The 15,691-nt window shown below is 36.0% G+C and overlaps 1 protein-coding gene across 1 annotated transcript in view; it reads right to left on the bottom strand.

The window, feature by feature from the left end:
* The window catches only part of LRP1B (LDL receptor related protein 1B), a 1,749,164-nt gene that overhangs the window by 908,426 nt on the left and 825,047 nt on the right, over nucleotides 1–15,691 (bottom strand). Inside the window, exon 7 of the mRNA XM_064287257.1 lies at nucleotides 1,660–1,882. Coding sequence (XP_064143327.1) covers nucleotides 1,660–1,882 — 223 coding nt within the window. The remainder of the gene's footprint in view (nucleotides 1–1,659; nucleotides 1,883–15,691) is intronic.

Raw genomic sequence — 15,691 nt, 5'->3', positions numbered from 1 at the left:
TAAAAAACAGAGGCAAGCTCAACTCTTTCCTTGCCATTAATTTCATGCATATTTTGCTCAAAGTTTGGGGGCACCCACCTGGGAGTCTGCAGTTGTAGCATGCCTACTTTCATTGCTTTCTATGTAATTGTCATTCCACATCTTGGGAGAGAAAGCACAGCTACATAAGAAGTAATAGGCCAGAGTAGAAAACAAGTGCACACCATAAAGAACAAATTTCATTTCCCACCTCTCTGCCTTCCTTCAGAGGAATCTATTTCCCATGAAATATGTACATTGCTGCCTTCTCTGCTAAGTACCTCCAGCAGAGGTGGAAGGAGCTTGGACTGGTGGATAGACCATTTTGCATACAGTCCAAATACACTTTTTTTTTTTTTAATCTATCTTGGATTATTTAGTGTCCAGCTAATTATGTGTCTAGGGAACCAGCAAAACACAGGCAACAGAAATTAAAAAAAAAATTATATAATTAAAAATTTTGGACATCGTAAAAAAAGTTTTTGAAGTAGCCATAGGAAAAATCATGTTTGAATTCCTTATCCTTGTTTCCATGTTTAGTATTGTTTTCATTTTTTAATTACATGTAAGTAAAAAGAAGCTCCATAATAATCATTTCAAGGATTATTAAGTCATCTAAAGATCATAACCTAAGCCTGCTCCCCCCCAACCCCCCAAAAAATATCATCAATGTTTTTTGGACAGCTGAAGCAAAGAGAGAAAAGATTGCCCACATCTGTCATATTGGACGCATTTTTTAAATCACCTAGTTTAGTGCATTTTTTTAATCTGTCAAGGAAAGGGAAAATATTTAATTTTAAAAAACTGGTTAGAAAGGGTAACTTTAAGAGATAATTATAGAATATCTATGAATCAGAATTGACTTGGTGGCAGTGGGTTTGGTCTTAGTTTTGGGTTGAATTGCAAAAGAAAGCAAGGAGATTCACATAGTTCAGCTCTAAAGACTGAGAATCATACATGAAATTAGCACAGTCAGTGAGGTGCAATTGAATTTGACACAGAGCAGTAGTGGCAAAGGCCTATTTCCACTTACGGACCTTCTTTAGATGATTACTGAGAGTTATTTGTAAAAACGTATAATTCAGCAAGGGCAAAACTATAATTAATGAGAATTTTGGCCTTAGTGACTTTCACAGAATTCTCGTTTGAGGGAGCACTTGGATGCATCAAAAGGCAAAAATTAATCGAACCTATTAAAATAATAAAGACATTTTTGTAAGCAGGCATTTGCTTTTGTTAGCACAATATTTCTAATGCCACATGGGACTCTGATGATAGTTCAGTTCCTTATGAATAAACTACTTAAGTTAGTTTTTAGTAAGTAGGTCATAATATTTGTCCTATCCTAATAATTTTCTCTCTCACTAGCATAGCTTTTTTATTCTTGTTTGTGTTTATTTGGGGTTGTGTTTTGTGTGTTTTGGTTTTAATAGAAGGGAGAAGGAGTGATAACTTTATCCAACACCATGGAATGCATTCTGAAAAGAAAATTCTTCTATGTAAGAAATATACCACAATTTTTATGACTCATTTCAGTTTGATTTCATAAAAAATTTTCAACATTGCAAATTTGGGTCTTACTCATTATATACCACTTATTTTATTACATTAGCTGTGTTTTCTAACAAATATTGTACTTACATGTCTGCCTTGAATAATAACATGTCTGTTTTTTCCTTGATAGTCCACTACTTCCACGTAGTCCAAGTAAAGATCTACCCAGTAAACCAATTTGTTGACGAGGTCTAGTGCCAGTGCAGCTGGCTGCTCTGACTTTGAATCAATTATCCTGGTTCTGTTCATCCCATCCATGTCACATCGCTCCACTTTGGCTACATTCCCGTAGTCAGTAAAGAAAAGTTTTCTGTGGAAAGAAAACTAAATGTTAAAGGGGGGGTGGGGGGGGAAGCATATTCAATGGAACCATCTGTAAAAATAGAAGGTTTTGTTCTAATTTATTTCAGTGGTTACATCTGTTAGCTTCCCATAACCATTTCCCTATAATATCATCCATAAACAGAGAAATCTGCTAATGAATATTGCAGGGCATAAGCGAGCAGGTTAAACAACAACTGTAAAATATTCCCCAGAAAGAATGGTTATGGTGGGTTTGTTTTTGTATTAGGGGAAATGTTTCTTTAAGCCTCATAGAGCCAATGCATATGCACCACGGGAGACTGCTTGGAGCCCATTTGATGGAAGCTTCAGAAGGGAGCCAAGTCACCAGGCCAGTGCATGCGAGCCATCAGATCTTTATCTTCAACCTGCTCTTCAAATTGCCTCGTAATGTTTGTTTCCTATAAAAGCTATTATGTGGAGCTCAGTGATGCTATGAGTGGTAGAGAATAACAAACCTGGAATGGAATTAAGCAGATAGAAAAGCAAATGTGCTGTTGGTTGCAATGGAAAAAAAAAAATACATATATATATATATATATGTATATCTAACCCCCTCTCCCAAACCAATCCCAAATATTCCCAAATCAAAAAATTTTATAAAAGGCAAAGGCCATTTCTCCTCATTGCCTTTTAATACATTTTAAAGAAAAGGCTGAAAAGGAGTGTTGACCTCAGAGACAACAAAGTCTCCCATGAAGCACTAAGAGTGTCTGTCAAAGGCTTAAACGTACCTTCAACACCTCTGGATCTAATATTTGATTAGTATTCGCTATGTTTAGTAAACACGAATCGATTTCAATTAACCTGACAATATTTTAACAAGATTACCTACTCTTGAGACTACATTACATTTGTAAATAAAAGGCCATCTTGCTTTCACTTAAATACAATTTCAAGAATAATCTTATTTACAGTGACTGGGCAATATTAAGATTACCTGGAGTACAGAATATTTGATTTTACAAACTTGGAGAATTAGTTTTTAGTTACTATTCTCAACAATTCTGCATTATCTAACAGTATGGGGTATCTTCCAAGTTAAGAAGTGTTTATTTAAACTTTATCTCTTTCTGCTGTGGGAGACAAGTTTTTAAACACAAATGCATACTGTTATATGATAGTGTGAGCCAGATTTTATTACAAATATATATTTTCCCAAATGTTCTTGCAAGAAAATTTATCCCTGGAAGTTAGAAATTTTTCTAGCAACTCCATTCAGGTGAAGAGCTTTCTATTGTAGTCAGGAATAAGTGAAAGGAGGTATGGTGCTGTTTTACTGTCCTGTTAAATACTCAAACTCTATCTTTCTTTCTCTCGTTTTCTCTTTTCCTCTTCCTGTTAACATCCTGAACCCCTTCTTCCTTCACCTGGAAATCAATTTATTAATAGTTACCTCAAGTGACACTTCTGTAAGGACTACCCAGTTTCTCTCTTACTTCCTGAAGAACACCGCCCACTATTCTTGTTACTTGAAACTCTTTTTCTCTCCCCATGCCATCATACCTCTCCTTTAAAATTTTTATTCTCTGACTGGTCCACTTCACAGATGTGAAGAGGAGCTAGGGTAATGCTAGTCTGACTTTGAATGTGGAAAATTGAACGCTCTGGGACACTATGAAAATAGTGGTATAAAGCAGGCATTTATACTTGACGTTTAAGAGAAAAGACGAGTCTGGAGAAAGAGACTTCTCTGAAGTCATTTTGAGATGACTTAAGTGGATGTGATCCAAAAAGAAAATAAAGAGAAGAATGCTAAGACAAGATCCTTTGGGGGCATGTTGTTGAAGAAGATCAAATGAGATCAGAGGTTAGGGCCAAAGAGATAACACAGGCTTTAACAGAGGTCTAAGGGAGAAAATATTCAAGATATTTAAAAGATTGAGATGGCTGGCTAGGTCAATCACTTCAGAACACTAAAAAGAAGGATGTTGAAGTAGACATCATTGAATTTGATATACATTAAAATATTGGTAATTTTTGGCAATGCTGTTTGAGACGTATAAGTAATGGAAAAGAGTAAGCCAGGTCATATAATGGAGGAGATCAGGAAATGTATTCTTTCAGTTTTTCATTGATATTGACCTCCTATTGTAGGAATGATGCAAGTGATTGTCATGTTTATTCTGTCATAATAAAACTGGCTGAGGTAACTCTTTTGCCCAAATAAATTTCAGACAAAATATGAAAAAAAAGTGTAAATATATAATCCATCAATATTTTGCTCTTTTAAAGTGGAAAACCAAAAGAATAGGAGGAGTTCGGGTATATGAAGCAACACTAAACAAGGGGAAATAGTAAAGAATGTGTCATTGTACCCCCAGCACTGGTGCCCAGTGGGGACATAAAAGTGTTCCTTGCACTGAATTGAACTTTCCCAGACTTCAGAATCTTGACTGTGGTGAACTTGTTTACTGCTAAGTGAACTGCAAGAAATAGAAAAATTATCTAGGATAATAGCAATAAAGCTACAAATATTAAATGCCTAGACTCACATGATTAAAAAAGGTGTTTCTTTGTTTGCTTGCTTGTCTTTGGTATTGTTTACTTTTAGTCTAAAATTTCTTCACAAATGTTATGGAACAGAGCTTAATTTTGAGGGGATTCTTTGAGGCATAGCTGCATTGTAATATATAAACACAAGCTAAAGTTTTTAATTAATATAAAGTCTAACCAAATTGAATTTGTGATATGGATGTAACTGGGTTAAAAAAAAAAAAAAAAGACGACTCTTTTCTGGAAAGTAATCATCCATATCTTAAAAAAGTAAATATTCCTCTATGAACACCCTTATCTCATTGACCCTCATAATTATTGGCAAGCCAGGAGGGGCAGACTACTTCTATTTTACAGATGAAAGAGGCTGAAAGTCTACAGGTTAACCAATGTCAGAGTCATAGTGCAAATTGCATGGCTTTTTGTTTAACTTTTCATTTGGAAAGAATTTTCCAATTACAGGAAAGCTGTAAGCATAGTACAATGAATTCCTATTCCCTTCACCTAGATTTACCAGTTGCTAACTTTTTACCTCAATTGCTTTGTCATTTACTCTCTGAATCACTTGTCAGTGAGTTGTAGATCTCATAACTCTTTACCTTCACATACTTCAGTGTGTATCTCCTAAGGACAAGGACATTCTCTTCATAAGCACAGGACACCTATCAAAGTCAATATTTTCAACATTAATAAGACATATAGTCCTTATTTGAATTTTTCCTATTGACCAATAATGCTCAGCATAGTGGAAAAAAAAAGTATTTTTTTTTTTTTTTTCTGGTCCAAAATCCAGTCTAACATCATGCATTGCATTTAATTGTCCTTTCTCTCTGAACTCCTTTAATCAGGAAGGCCTTTTCAGACTTTCTGTGTCAATCATGATGTTGATATATCTTTAAAAGCTATGAATGATTTGCTTTGAAAACTATCCCAAGTTTGTCTTTGTCTGATTTTTCTCATAATTAGATTTACGTTATCCTTTTTGAACTGAAATGTAATAGTTTTACACTAATTGTCGCTGCCCCTAGGACTTAGAAACCATAGGGAAGCCTGTGACCAGAAATTCTATAAAAAGGATGGCGTGATGGGGTTCCATTTATTCTAACCTATTCACTGTTTTCCTCTTAATTTCCAGAATCCTCAGTCATCCATTCAGCAATTCCTCCTACCGGAACCACCTCCTCCTGCGTTGCCCTGTGTATCTGTTCAGGGGCTCCAATACAGCACTCTGGTGTCAAACTCATGGTGTTGGTGGAGACCATTCATGATTTTATCCAATGCCCCATTCCTTCGGAAATGCAGTATTGACATGGCTTCTCTCCTACTCTTTCTTGTGCTATCAATTAGTTCTTTCGTTCTGCAGTAAAGGTGAAATTAAGATTGCTATCCTTTATTCTTCACTTGTTTTTTGAATGCCATTCTATTCAGTTCCCCCTCTTAGAAATACGAAAAATAAAACAGTACTCCAACTATTACCTCTATTTCTAAAATAAGTTCAACTATGACTTCATGAAGGAACTTTCAATTATCCACCCACTTCATCACTCTTATTGTTCTGCCTCTCTAGCAAATGGAAGTTTATCATTTTGGCTTCATACCTCATCAGATGTGGGAAATTGATTTTATCTTACATCTTGGTTGATTACATGAGTAGCCCTGTTTTAGTGTAGATACGTAAGTTTTATACAGTTGAGGATAGTAAGAAACTTTCAGAATTGTTGGTAAACTTGCCTGACATAAATCAAAAGTCACAAAAGGGAGCACTCCCAGACAGTGATAGAGTACTGTGCTTTCAGAGTTATGGCTCCAGTCGTCCCTGTGCTTCAAAGCAAAGCAATTGTTACACGCACTGACATCTTAAAACATGTTTATTTGTTTTTTTTTTCTTTTTCAGCTGATAAAAATAAGACTTGCTTTTGCCTGTGATAGTCATTTTAAATGTTGCTTCTGTATGTTAATCCAAAAGCACAAAAAGTAAATTTAAACGCATCAGAGCTTTGTCAGTGTCCTTTAACTGCAGAGTTAACCCTGGTTATGTGACACCATCCTTGTATCCCTTGCATTTTGATTATGGCAAATAATATCATGATGGAATTTAGAAATTTTCAAGAAGTTTTCATAATAAAATGGCCTGTCATTGATTTTATGTTTTTAAAAAAGAAGTTGCATAGCAAGATATTAATCAGGGGATGAGAGAGAAAGCTAGGGGTCCATATATTACCAGAGTTCAAATATCACTGTCCTGTTAAGGAGCTGACAAACACGTGTTTATTAGTCACATGATAATGTAGATAAACACATTTCTTTACATTTTAGGAATCCGAGACCTATTTTCCTTAGAAAGGATTATGTTAGGAACTTCACTTTATATTCTTGTTTTTATAATCATTTAGTGTTTCTGAAATAGCATCAATAGCAATGAAATTTTTTTTTCTTTCATTGCATAGACAAAATTGAAGAGGAAAGCAATTTTTTACATTACATAGAGTAATTAGAGTATATTCAGAATTAAAGTAGGTATACTAAACTTTCAATATTGCAATTCTACTATGCAATTGCAAATCTGAAAGAATAATGAGACTTTGGAGTAAGAAGTTTATATTCAAATTCTATTGCCTCCTGCTACTTAAGGGATGTGGATGATAAACAAACTATTTTCTCTGCCTAGCCAAGACTGTTCAAGACAGCTATTTATTGCTTTTTACTTGTTTGGGGTTTTTGATTTTGTTGCCTGAAAAATCTCTCTTGTACTTGGTTTTCAGTTCATATATAGGCACACACAAATTAAACTTGACATACAGACTTCCACTCTCAGCTGTCTACTCTATACATCCCCACTAATGATTCCTTCAAAAATGTACATGCATTAGCTATGTCAGTCAATGTGTCTGCCCATCTCAATGTTGTTATTTACCTAAACCTGCCCTCCCAATTAGTGTTCCTGAGAGGGAACATAATCCCCCTCTCCTTCCTGGTCACAGATAATTATAACAAGGGCAAGCATATGATGCAAGGAAATCAAATCACACCCTGAAATGAGTCACTGGGACTCTTCCTCTCAATAATCTGAACCAAGAGGTGTGAGCCCATCTACTGATGTCTGTGCTAACTGTGGCTAAAGTGAGCAGGCAGAGGAAGAGTGAGAAAGAATACTGGAGCATTTGTATAGAAGTGGGGAAACCATGAGTCAGAGATTAAGGATGAAAGAACCATGAGTGCTTGAGTGATGAATTCTTTGGGCTACATGAAGTCCAGCTCTGCTTCCTGTCCTTAGGTCATGGACACCTCTATCCACTTGAGCTACCTTTAGTGGGTTTCTATAGCTTGAAACTAAAATGCCATAACTAAACCACCACACTGTTTAATGTTCTATTTTATGAATCAGAATGTTCTTATTCTAGAAAAATTGAACAGGCAAAAATCATACTACTTTAGGAAATATTTTAAATTGAAATTTAAACTCAAATATAAAGGAATCATTTTATAATAATTATGTGTAACATTCATATAGCCCCATCTTACCACTTGGTCACTGGCTTAGTTACCTAGTGCTGCTATACCAGAAATACCACAAGTGGGTGACTTTATCAAACAGGAATTTGTTCTCTCACAGTTCAGGAGACTAGAAGTCCAAATTCAGGGCACCAGTTCCAGGTGAAGGCTTTCTGTCTCTGTTGGCTCTGGGGCAATGTCCTTGTCATCAATTTTCCCCTGGTCTAGGAGTTTCTCAGCCCAGGGAACCTGGTCCAAAGGACACACTCTGCCCCTGGCTCTTCTTTTGGTGAAAAGGATGTCTCCCTCCTCTCTGCTTGCTTCTCTCTTTTATATCTCAAAAGAGATTGATTCAAGATACAAGCTAATCCTGTAGACTGTGTCCTGCCTCATTAACATAACTGCCTCTGTCTAATCTTGTCTCATTAACATCATAGAGGTTAGGATTTACAACATACAGGATAATTAGATCACAAAACGGAGGACAGACACACGATACTGGGAATCATGGCCTAGCCAAGTTAACACACATTTTGGGAGAACACAATTCAGTCCGTAAGAGTTACATTCAAAGAAACATCATTTGGCATAAATAAATGCATCTGAAATCTTTGTTGCAGTCTCCTGTGACAGTGTAAAGGAAGCAGCATATCAATACTGAACACCACTCTCTTGGTTTTCTTCCAACCTGGCTGACAACTTCTCAGTCAATTTTGCACCTCTCCTTTCTATATCAGGTTCGGGATCCTGAATTTGGGGTTCCTCAGGCTCAACCTTGGAACCTCTAAATTTTTCATAAACAATCTTGAAAGTTGCCATGATTTTCATTAATATTATAAAAACCCAAATATTTTAATAACCTCTCTTCTGAGTTCCTAACTCATAAATACAGATGTCTTTTCTATACTTGTGCTTTTAGGCCTAACATACTCAATATTGAACTCCTGATCTTTCTTTCCAAAATTATTCTTTTTTTTCCCCCATTTTAGCAAATACAGCCTCCTTCTATCCCATGACTCATTCCGGAAGCCATTCACCTACTCTGCATACTTTCTACCTTATCATCTACTTCCGCTTCATCATCTCATCCCACCAATTCTATCTTAAAGTATATTTCAAATCTATTTCTTTTATTCTCTATTCCTTTTCAATAAACCAAGTTCGCATCATCGCTTACCTGAGAGTTTATCCCTCATCCCTGTTTCTTGCTTCTTTTAAATCATCCTACTCACTGCAGCCAAAGTTAGAAGTGCTGATAGTAATTACAATAAAGTCTCCTATTGTTAACATTACTAACAACGGTGAGCATAAACTGACCTCTGACCTCTCCCGCTTCATCTAGTGGCACCCCTCACCCCTCCCAATATAATTCTAATACCTTGGCCATATTTCAGTTCTTCAAACAACCCAAGCATTTTCTTGCTTTCTGCCCATCACATATCCTGTCTTTCAGCCTGAAAAGTAATTTCTGTCATGCTATTCCAAGCTTGGCTTTAGTTTTCAACTTAAATATCAATATGTGAGGGACATCTTCCTGTTTTTCTAATATCAATTATGTCTTCCTGATATAATCTCATGGTATTCTGTAATTTATTTACCACTAATTTTCTTGCATATGGACACATGAACTTGAGAAAGTGTTTAAAATGTCCCCTAAGCAGAGTGTAACTAGAAGCCAGAGACCTTGTACGTTTTTCTAAACATTGTATGTTCAGAACTTACCCATGTGCTTGCTATTGTGGGTTCTCTGTCTGACTTTCTCTTTCTCTGTCTATATATACACACACACATACATATTACATGTATGGAGGCTGATGTGTATGTCTATTTCAAACATTCATTAACACGTGGTATGCTTTGAGTAAATGTTTCTTGATGAACTGTGTAAGCATATTAATTGATGGATTTTTTTAAAAAAGAAAGTTGCTAATAAAATTAAATATTCTAAAGTCAAAAGCAATAACTTAATCACAATTAGGGTTTATGCCTTCTCACTATCATCTAGCCTTTGGAAGACACTAGATGGACTTCATATTGGAGTAATAAAATCTTAGACTCAGACTTAAAATTAAGTTAAAGAGGCAAATAATATTAATAAGATCTTTCTAGCATAGGAAAGTAAGTTATCCATATTATCCAGCATAGCTCGTTGGAATTTCACTTTGGATCCAAATTAATATCTAATAATAAATTATTGTTCTCCATTGCTTAATTGCATTGTTCTTCTTGCATATAGTTCCCTTTGTTGAGCTTGTGGGAAGTAGTGAATCATTCCTGTTAAATTTAGGGATTCATATGTCTGGCTAAATTATATGTTTAACAATATCTCCTCAATATTCACTTCCAGCTACCTACAGATGCCAGATTATAACAGCACTTGAATGCATTCCTCAGGGCTTTAGACTATCTACTTCAGAAATCTAGCCAAAATTTTGTTTGTTTACTGTGAAGAAGGATATCTATATGATCAACTTGAAATTAAAAAGTATAACTCTGTCCCCTATATGGAGGATGAACTGGAAATACTGGGTGATTGGATAGTGAGATATCAGTTTGGCAGTTATGCATTAATATTTGGGATAAAAATAGAAAAGAGTAAAAAGACCCAAGAAATATTTCACCCTAGAAACTATGGCTCCCAGACACTCCGCTAACCCAGAACTAAAACCATTCCCAAAGACCACTTTTAGAAAAAGATTAGACAGGCCTATAGAACAAAAAATAACACACATGAGGAATGTGCTTCTTAGTTCAATCAAATATATGAGACCAAAGGAGCAGCTATTGTCTAAAAGCAAGACAGGAAGGCAAGAAGGTACAGCACCTGGATGAACTGGCACAGGGAACCCAGGGTAGAAAAGGGGAGCATGCTCTCTCATTGTGGGGAGTGTCAACCAATGTCACAAAACATTATATGTATAAATTTTTGAGTGAGAAATTAAATTGAACTGTAAGCTTTCACCTAATCAAAAAAAAAAAAAAATTAAACCCATTGCTATCAATTATAACAGTGACTCTAAAGAACAGAGGGGAACTGCCCCACAGGGTTTCCAAAGAGTGGCTGGTGGATTGAAACTGCTAACCTTTTGGTTAGTAGGCAAACACTTACACTTACCCACTGTGCCACCGCAGCCCCAAACTTACATCTAAAGCACAATTAAAAAAAAAAAAAAATTTCAGGTTCTGAGTCAACAAGACTAGATCATTAATTAATTAAGTGGAGCAAGGATGTGTGGAGAGTGGCATTCTAGTATAATAAGAATTTTTGTAAAACATGTTTCTTGAATATATTGTGCCTTTAGGTTTTTCTCAAGAAGTCTACCTGTCATAAGATCTCAAAGTATCATTCCTTTTAATTCGAGGAATGGATTTTACAATTTTGTCACATTACTTTTTATGGTCAAGGGCTATGCTATCTTAGGGCTACTTCAAGGGGTCAGTTTGCAGGATATCAGTAGTCAAGATCTCATGTACAATATAGTTGATTCATTTGGGACAATAGACTATTTCCAATAATATGTTAGAAGCCATAAGGTGCTCTTTGAGGTATACAAAATATATAACCTAATTTCTGCACTTAAGGAAGTCTTGTTGGTTTATAAACGCATTTTTCTGAGCTGAAATAACACAGATGGTTGTCTCAGAAGCGACTAAGGTAAGTATCCGTGAAGTTGTGGGCTGCTGAACAAATCCGGTTCACTGCTATGCTAATTACCAGTTAGCTGAACTGTCAATTTCTATTTTAAATTCTTACTAAATGGAGAAAAACAGTGTGTGGAAAAAATGAAACTTTAACTACAGCCCAACTTTCTTGTATTATTTATTGTTTATACTCGTGTGAACATCTCATTTTGCTGTTGCAATGGAATATGTGATAACAGTGCAATTACGATAAAATCATATTGTTACATAGATATGATCACACCGTAAAAAGATAAAGATTCCTTTGCTCAATGCTTTCCTAGCTGTGAAGGGCAGATATTCTTAGACAAATAAGGGAAAAGTCCTGTAAAACAATAACTTCCTCACAAGTGTCTTTCTACAAATTTCTTGGTGTAGTTCTAAGCACAGATGCAGGATCAAGACTACAGAGGCCAAATGAAGATGCTGATGGCTGGGAAAGAAAACTGTCCTCACCTAGTTGGCAAAACAGATATTTTAAGAAATGTCAGCTGCTTGTAGACCAGATTTTCTTGATGAGGATGAGTTTCAGGAATTCTATCAACATCCACCTGTTCAGGGATGCAGAACTTGGCAGCTATGCCACCATTCATATACCCCTACAAGTGCATTTTTTCTGGCAAGAGAGTTAATACTCCAACAAGTAAGTTTCCATGCTCTAAAACAGTGATTCTCAAACTTTATTGTGCGTTATAGTCACCTGAGGCACTTACTGAAATCTACAATTCCTGCAACTACTATTAGAGGAATTTCAGTTGTACCTAGCAAAATTAAATACGCATTTACCCTTTGATCCAGCAGTCCTTGTTCCAGTAATGTATTTGGAAATGGATCTTCATGAATAAGAAACAAAACACCATGCTAAATTATTCCTTGTAACACCACACAAGGGCAAAATATTGGGAAAAACTTAATGGCATAATTGAACAGAAGACTGGTTAGATAACTTATAATTGGGTGGGACTGTGCAAATAAAGCAATTGTGGCCCACCAAGGGGATTGGTCCATTTTGCCTTAAAAGAGAGCCAATTATAGGCCAGAGAGAAGATCCCAACACCACCAAGGGAGAATAGCCAGGAGCGAAGAGCACGTCCTTTGGACCCAGGATTCTGGTGCTGAGAAGCTCTTTGTACCAGGAGACTGAGAGGGAGAGTGAGCTGTAACCCTGAAGACAGAGAGAAGAGGTGGCAGGAAAAACCAGCAGGAGACCAAGCAGTAGACTTCCCAGCCCATCTGTTGAGGAAGCTGAGTGACTTTGGGCAGAGGCTCAGGGCCAGAGAGAGGCATGCCTGCGAACACAGCTGAAAAGAGGCTGTCCTGCTGGAAGAACTGTATCCTGAGTGTTCCTGAGCATAAACTGTAACCTGTTACTTCCCTAATAAACCTCATAATCATGAGTTTTGTCTGTGAGTTCTGTGTGGCCATTGCAATGAACTATCAAACCCAGCAGAGAAGTAGAGAGTGCTGTGGGAGGGATGGTTGGTGCCAGAATTGGTAAAGATGGCAGAGAGAGGAAGCATGTCTGAAGTCTGCCTCACAGGAATCAGCCTTGGGATGCTGATTTTTTTTTCTTCCCCCTTGTGAAGTTAGAAGAGGTCAGACTCTGACTCCAAGCTATTTTTACAGTCAGGGGATGTGTTAAGACTGCTAAATAACTATACTATCGTGTTTCTGCTAACCAGAGAGTTAACAAAGGAAGAGAAAAACATGTTTACTTCAAGTGATGCTAAAATTAAAAAAATCAATTAATCAATCAAATTCAAAATGCAGTGGTAAATTTCTCCAAATGAAAATAAACTCTGAGCTAATCTTGGCCTCTGTGCTGTCATGATGAAGTTCTATCTTGTCTCCACCTTGGATCATAGGATTATTAAATTATAGTAGAAATTTAGAGACATAAAGTGCTTTGCATAGGATCATAGAGATAAGTACAGTCATGTGTTGCTTAATGTCCACGATACAGTCTGTGAAATAGGACGTTATGTGATTTGGGCATTGTGTGAACACCACATTATATACAGGCAGTCCCCAGATTATGGATGAGTTCCTTTCCTAAATCTGTCTTTAAGTTGAATTTGTACATAAATCTGAACAGATAGGTACCCTTAAGGTCAGTTAATCAAATGTTTGTCTAGGTACAGAGTATATAGTGTACCTTTCTATGCATAAAAAAAATGAAACACTTCTAGATACATTAAAACATCTTTAACATAACACAATAATAATAATGTTTTGATATGCATTGCAAAGTAGTACCCGTTTGTTATTATGAACCATTGTATCACATCAAATTTTTAATATAACAGGCTTTATGGGGGTTGGTTTGTAACCACAGGTTGTACGTAAGTCTATTATAACCTTATGGGACTGTGGACATATATGTGGTTGGACATTGCCCAAATGGGCATTATGCGGTGCATGGCTGTCATTACAGGGATTGGTTTATAACTCCAGGTCTCTTAATTTTTGAAAATGTGCTGTACTCAACTTCCTCCCCATCGTTCCCCTTTCTCCTATATAGTGTTACATGCTTATAAAGCCACAAATTCTTATAGTTCTAATTATACTGAATATTAGCTATCGATTATATATATATATATATATATATATATACACACACACACATAAGTTTTTAGGCTTCTTGCTTTTCTTTTTCCAAGAAATAAGAGCCCTGGAAAAAGGAGTCAGTTATCTCTATAATATACAAAACATTTTCTGTGTCTGATAAACTAATGACAGCAATAACAGCACTGTACTTTTTGAGTTTCTACCAGAGGATTTGGACCATTAAAATAACTGCTCTAATGTTCTGGGGTTAATTGATGGGTGTGCATTATTCACTACTCTTTCCACATACTTAAAAAAGAGATAATGGCACTCATATATAAAGTGCCTCAAAATTGCTATCTGCAAAAACACAATAAACTCACAAGATTTTTTATATTTAAGCACAAATAACCCTGCAAATAATACACCTAAAAAAAAAAAATCTAGATCCAGAGTTTATTTTTTCCCTTCCTTTGTTTCTTGTTTATTTCTTTTTCTCTTTCTTTTATTCTTTTAGTCACTAGTTATGAGCATCTTTTCAAAGATGGCATTCTCTATTTCTGTTAAAACCTATACCAGAACTTATGTCAATGCTCATTTGTACATAATCATTAATAAATAGTGGTTGAAGTTACAGCAGTGGACTAAGTAAATTAATTTTATGAGGAATGTGTAAAACTGTTGGTGAAAGTTGAAGGATTATCTCACTTTTTATGAGATATATTACTTAAATTGCCTGTTTTCAGTCCAGCACTTGTTGTAAGCAATTTGAGAGTAGTTTGATAGAAATTGCTTTCAGTTGTTGAGGGACTTGATCAATGTTATAGAAGCTCTGGTGGCGCAATGGTTAAGCAGTCAGATGCTAACCAAAAAGTCAATGGTTTGAACCCACCAGCCACTCCGTGGGAGAAAGATGGGGCAATCTGCTTCTATGAAGATTATAGACTTGGAAGCCCTATCTGGCAGTTCTACTCTGTTCTTCAGGATCACTATCAGAATCTACTCAACGGCAATGGGTTTGGTTTTAGTTTATGTCCAATATCATTAGTTCTGAATTTTCATGCAAAAATACACAATCAATAACTGTCCAGTGTCAAAGCTAATAGCTTGAAGGAAATAGATTATTCCAATACATCCAATATGCTAACTAGAACTCATTCTTTTGGAATCATGGTCAGCTCACATTCAAGATGTCAAACCTTATTGGAAAACAAGTATATGGGGCACACAGAAGTTGATCAAGAATCTATCAGTAGGGGCAGATGAGACCAGGAATTTGGGGAACCTAGGCATATTCATCCTATAAATACTGTATGTGACCACTATTTTAAAAACTCATGAAAAGGCTTACACACAGAAAGAATCAATCTTGGATAGTTATGAGGGAGGTTGAGAAAAAAAAAAAAAAACTAACTAGATAATAGGTAAGTGGTAGCTTTGGTGAAGTGTAAGACAGTACACAATGGTGGGGAAGTCAGCACAACTTGACCAAGGAAAAGTCATAGAAGCTTCATTGACACATCTATACTTCTGAGGGACTGAATTACTAGACTGAGGGCTG

The sequence above is a fragment of the Loxodonta africana genome, chromosome 6, assembly GCF_030014295.1.
Source record: "Loxodonta africana isolate mLoxAfr1 chromosome 6, mLoxAfr1.hap2, whole genome shotgun sequence".
NCBI classification, from domain to species: domain Eukaryota; kingdom Metazoa; phylum Chordata; class Mammalia; order Proboscidea; family Elephantidae; genus Loxodonta; species Loxodonta africana.
The sequence above is the reverse complement of the archived record's forward strand: the minus strand, read 5'-3'. Positions and strand labels throughout refer to the sequence as shown.